The sequence below is a fragment of the Saccostrea cucullata genome, unplaced genomic scaffold (genome assembly GCF_032062105.1).
Source record: "Saccostrea cucullata isolate Sc308-1 unplaced genomic scaffold, CSIRO_AGI_Scuc_v1 ctg4005, whole genome shotgun sequence".
NCBI lineage: Eukaryota > Metazoa > Mollusca > Bivalvia > Ostreida > Ostreidae > Saccostrea > Saccostrea cuccullata.
Window position 1 is genome coordinate 52,617 of NW_026938537.1, and position 5,475 is coordinate 58,091.

The following is a 5,475-nucleotide window of genomic DNA, read 5'->3' on the forward strand; positions in this document are numbered from 1 at the left end:
AAGGATTAGTGTTTGAAAGGTAGGTCAAACTCAAAGGTCAAGGGGTCAAAGTTGATGGTTTCTTAAGAAAGGTTTAATGTAACAAGAATTACATACATGAAGTATGAGAGTACTAGTATCTGCCGTTGAAAAGTTAAAGCCAAAGTAAATTAAATTTTGGCATTTTGTGTAAAATGGGACAAACTCCAAGGTAAAGGTCAAAAGGTCAAATTTGCTGGTACCCAAAGTAAGGTCTTGTCACAGGGAATATACACATATTGAATATGAAAGGCATAGCTAAAATAAATGAAAATTTATGGTAAAGGTCAAAGTTTTTGCGGAGAAACAGTCCGCCAGATAGACAGACAGACATACAGACGGACACGATAAAACAATATACCCCCTAATCTTCCATTACAGGGACATAAAAAGAAATGGTCTTCAATTAACTTTTCATACTTATGATACAGTATTAAGAAGACGTTACAAAAATGAAAATGTTTGTTCTGATTTTCATATTAAATTCTCTGAAAAATATACTCAGAACTGGGTAAAAGGGTGGAGTAAAACAAGAATTAAGAAATGTAATGAATACTGTTTGCTTAATCAAAAGGTTATGTCTACATGTATAGTTTTTGCATTAGAATGTGTATTTTACACTAGCCTATAGCTTTACAGAGCATACTAGTATTTTTAGGTGTTATACCCCCCATCCCCACCCCTTTACTTATTTAGGAAGAAGTCGATTATCAACAAAAGCACAACAACAAAAAAAAAACCAAACTACCCTACCTTTTTTCTATAAAGAAGGACTATAAATAAGCTTAAAATAATTTACTATTCTACTAATTTTCAACTGTTACTTTGCCACAATACTTTCAAGTATACCCCCACCAACATTTAAAGTATGCTTTAATCATGGCGAAGTAAATTATGATATGATAGAACTTGTGTGAAGGCTTAACTTCATTTCAATATTATATCTAGAGCCTCTTTCAGTACTATTGAAAGGTATAGAGTTTTATTTATATTTTGATTTTAGCTCACCTGAGCTGAAAGCTCAAGTGAGCTTTTCTGATCACCCGTTGTCCGTCGTCCGTCCGTCCGTCCGTCTGTCAACTTTTCACATTTTAAATTTCTTCTCAAGAACCACTGAGCCAAAAACAAGGTACAGTAAGAGCAAAATTCGGCCTACCATCAAATTTAAAAATATTTTGGAATATAAATCTAGAAGATTTGTCTTTTCAGATGACAGTGGTTACATATTTGTGTATAATTTAGTATTGGAGAAACAACGCTGTCAATTTTGCATCCTTTTTACAATATTTTTCCTTTTTAACGTCGTAAGAACATATGTGACGTCACTGAAATTATTCATCGAAAAACAATGTACATAATATATAATTAAGACAATTTTTATTCTCTGAAACTAGTAAATCTACAACATGCAATCTCTTTCTCTCTCTCTCAAAAAAAAAATTCTCTCATTAAATACTAGGGATGGCGACCGAATACGGAACTGCTAATCGGTTAACCTAAAGAGCGATTAACCGCTTAACCATATCAAAATATATTTTCAATATTTTTTTTTCATAAGTTAATTCATGTACACAAGAAGTACTTAAGTCTAAAATTTTTAAAACTGTTCTATTTGTCTTGATTCTTGATGAGAAAATTATATGCATACTATTATATATCTATATTTTCAGTTTCAGTAGACTGGAAAAAAATCAAGAAAACCATGAATCATGTCTGAGAAAAAAGGCATAGATCTTTTCTCCAAAGCAGATTTCACCTAAGTTCATTCAGCGTTGTCACCATAATTAAGATTTATTCTGAATTACATTTTTAAATTTACAGTGTTTAATTCACAGTACTAAACGGTGATTTAATTATCATAAATGAATTTTGAACATATTTCATTGACAAATGCCAAAGGGATTGGACACAAAGAATTACAGGTCAGTCGGGGTAACAACTTGGTGTTTTAACAATAATTTACACTTCAGACACAAAATGACCAAGAACCATGCCCCACGGTCCGTAGAATCATACTAGTAGTCACATTTAAATCAATGAATGTGTGAAATCCTAAATTATCAAACTTCAAAAAAATTGCGTTCAAATTTAATTTTTTAAAACTTTTTCGCCTAACTTATTACAGATTTTCTAACGATTACCATAGCTCCGACCGAGTAAACAATTAACTTGTTACAAATTGATATCCCTATTGAATACCTTGACAAATTCATTACTTTTATTTCTCTTGCTCGTTCTCATTACGTCCTCTCAAAAACTACAGTAAAACTCGTTTAGTACGAACACGGATATTGCGAATTCACGGATATAGCTAAGTCATTTTCAATCCCCAGCTATATAAATTTGATGAATTTTACATACAGTTATAACGAATTACGGATATAGCGAAGTAATTTCAAAGGTCCCAGCGACTTCGTTATAACCGAGTTTTGCTGTAGTACTAAAGAAGCAACCTCCCTCCCCCTCTCTCTCTCTCTGTGAATTTCAAAATACATTTGGTTCAAATCTTAAAATCATTTGAACCAAATGTAACATATTAATGTTAATAACATGTTAATAAGTTCAATAACTTTTAATAAGTTAAAATGTTAACATGTTAATATCACTCCTCTTCATTTCCGACAAGGCTGTCTTCGTCGCTGTCGGAATCATCAACGGGCAGCGCTGCAGCATCATCAACGTAACTGCACCAATTCCGAACTCCAATCTTTGGGTTTTCCCTGTGCCTTGCAAAGGATAAAAACCATATAACACTAGTGATGTGGGAGCACATTCCCACCACTCTTGACCCTATTTTGCATTTGCAAAACCATGATTTTATATTTATCTCATCAAACCCAATCCACAATAAATACTTTTTTGCCGATATATGCCTGCTTTGAAGTTTTGCACGTAGAATTCCATCATGGTCATTGTTGACGTAAATTTCATAGTTGCCATCTTTATCCAGATGTTCCTGAGCATAGGATTTAGCTAGTTTTATCTGATATACCCCCATTGTTAATTCTCGTATTTCTTCTTCCGACAGTTGCGGAAATGCAATGCTTGTGTCGCTGGCGTCAATCTTCCGCCACCTTACTTCCCTTTTGTCTAAACCTACATTTAAAAAAGCATGTTACTCATAATTAGTTGTAATAAATTTAGAAATTCATAATTTATCAAGATATTATAAAACAAGCATTCTGAGAGCACTGCATAAGCAATAGTCCCCTATCGGCATGTAAAATCTGGTCCCCGTTAAAAAATGAAAATGCCATAACTCTGTAAAAAATCATTGAAGCGGAATGAAATGCAAATCTGATTTATAACTCATCAAGATGCACACCTAATAAAAATTCAGCTTAATATTTGCAAGCGTTTAGAAAAAAAAAATAACGATAGGAAACCCCTATCAATGAAGTGGAACGAAGTACAATCTTGACCTGTAATCACCTCCGGTTTCACCGGCAGGGGAGTAATAATAGACTAGAAATTACATTGATGTAATGCTCTTATATTGAGTTACAGTAGCAATTTACCATTTGTCTCTACATATTCCTTGAGTACATTGACTTCCTTGGAGAGAAAACGCATCTTCGCAGCTGTCGACAAGTCACTCTCTAATCCTGTACTAACATCAGGCCTGAATTTATTGCAGATGGCACTAATGATCCGAACATAGTCTCCGATGTGTGGTATCTGGCTATTGGGAATGGTTCTGTCCAAGTAATTCCAGGTTTTGATTCTACCATTAACACTTTCGACGACCCATCGTAGCTAAAAAACAAATGTTGATCTTAATTGATTTACTTTGATTTACAGTTCTTTTTCATTTATTTAATCAGAACACAATTGAAATACTTCTGAAAATTACATCTTATATACATTTTAAAAATAATTATGCTTTTGATCTTGAGTTTTTTCAATAGTTATCTTACTTTTGTAACTAAACGTGTTGCATTAGACTCTTCTGTTGTGTGTTGCTTTGTTCAACGTGGTAGAAAGGAAGGCATTTCAACATGAATTCCAATGTCGTTGAGTAGAGTTTCCGCATCCCTAAACCCTCTATCGACAATGAATATGTCTTCCTCCTTTATCCAATCTTTAATTTCCTCTACGTTGGTTTCTATCATATGCGTCAAAATCTTAGCATCTGAATTCTTGGAGTCGGCTAGGTATGGCCCAAGCACCGAAACAACGTACTCCGATGTAGTAACCACTACACTGTAAAAAATGTGTTTAGATGATAGACACTTTCCTAAGCACTTTCTTGTCACACTTTTTTTGATGCGTTCAAATTCTAAACACATTGAATTTCATTACGTGTAACGGAAAGTGTTTAGAGCCTAAACACTTACATGTTTAGATTTTAAACACTTTACAAAACATGTTATGATACATGTTTACAAATTAAACACTTGGATGTTTTCGTTGTCTTCCTGCAAGAAAACTGAAAAAATAACAATTGTTTACATTTTAAATTTTATTCAATGAACATTTTTTATAAAGAATTTTAAATTAAATATACATTATATTTTTACACGCTGGTTTTAATTCTAACCAGATTAGCAAGCAGTTATTCCTCATGTCTGTATCAAGTTTAACTTCCAGCAATTTTTCACTGAGCAACACACGCATAATTTGTTTTCATCTGTGACCGTCAGTAGGTAATCCACTGTCATTATTTGAGAATATTTTTAGGATGTTCAAAGCTATAACGAACAGCAGACTTCACAAAACTCAGTTTCTCCTAGAAAGTAAGAAGTGTTGAATAATGTAAGAACGATGGCATGTCATTGTGGACTTGGAGATGGCAACAGTTTCTCTGATACGTGTATTTTTGCTTTCAAGTTCGATGTGGACCATATCCTGTAAGAAAGAAATTCAAATTTTATCAAAATATGCTCCTCACTGGCTGGATTTGTATGAACTTTTTTTTTTACATGTTTGATAGCTATTCTTGTGCTACTTTTATTGAACCTCGTCTATATAACCACTATTTAGTATTGATACTGTTATAGATATTATTGATATTCTATATAATATACTCCTTTCTAGATTTCAGGAATGCTAAATATAACAGAAGATAGTCTTGATCTACAACTACATGTGCAAACGCATGTTTATTTACGTAGCCCATCGTGGTCAATTTATGTAAAATAAAAATAATAGTTAACATACCTTTTATCGCAGTAATGTTGCAGTTTAAATGCATTTCACAATCTCTTCATGGTTATCACTTTAATTAGCATTCACTTCCTTTAATCCATCTTCTTTAGCTTACATCGGGTTTTCCTTTGTTTCGATAACCGCTCTATTTATCATTCGAATATATATGCGTCATTTCCGGGAAGATAACTCTGCACCTCACAGAAAAGTGTTCAAATTTCTAAACACTTGTATCTAAACATGTATTAAATCTAACATCATTTAGATATAACACACGTTTAGACATAAGTGTTTAGCCGTTAAACACAA

General features: G+C 33.0%; 1 protein-coding gene across 1 annotated transcript; it reads right to left on the minus strand.

Moving 5' to 3' along the window:
• Positions 1–1,278: 1,278 nt before the first annotated feature.
• Positions 1,279–4,185, minus strand: LOC134250590 (uncharacterized). The gene is made up of 3 exons (XM_062732954.1): positions 3,936–4,185; positions 3,537–3,774; positions 1,279–3,114 (listed from the first exon to the last, which is right to left on the minus strand). Exons 2-3 carry the CDS (start codon positions 3,589–3,591, stop codon positions 2,621–2,623), a joined length of 549 nt encoding a protein of 182 aa, XP_062588938.1. The 5' UTR covers positions 3,592–3,774; positions 3,936–4,185; the 3' UTR covers positions 1,279–2,620.
• Between the last annotated feature and the right edge of the window lie 1,290 nt (positions 4,186–5,475).

What these genes read in the sequence shown, in the direction of transcription:
- LOC134250590 (XM_062732954.1), bottom strand. Translation starts at nt 3,591, where the DNA reads ATGCGTTTTCTCTCCAAGGAAGTCAATGTACTCAAGGAATATGTAGAG. An exon ending in GGAATATGTAGAGACAAATG is followed by an intron (nt 3,115 to 3,536) that starts GTAAATTGCTAC and finishes TTTTAAATGTAG; the next exon opens with GTTTAGACAAAAGGGAAGTA.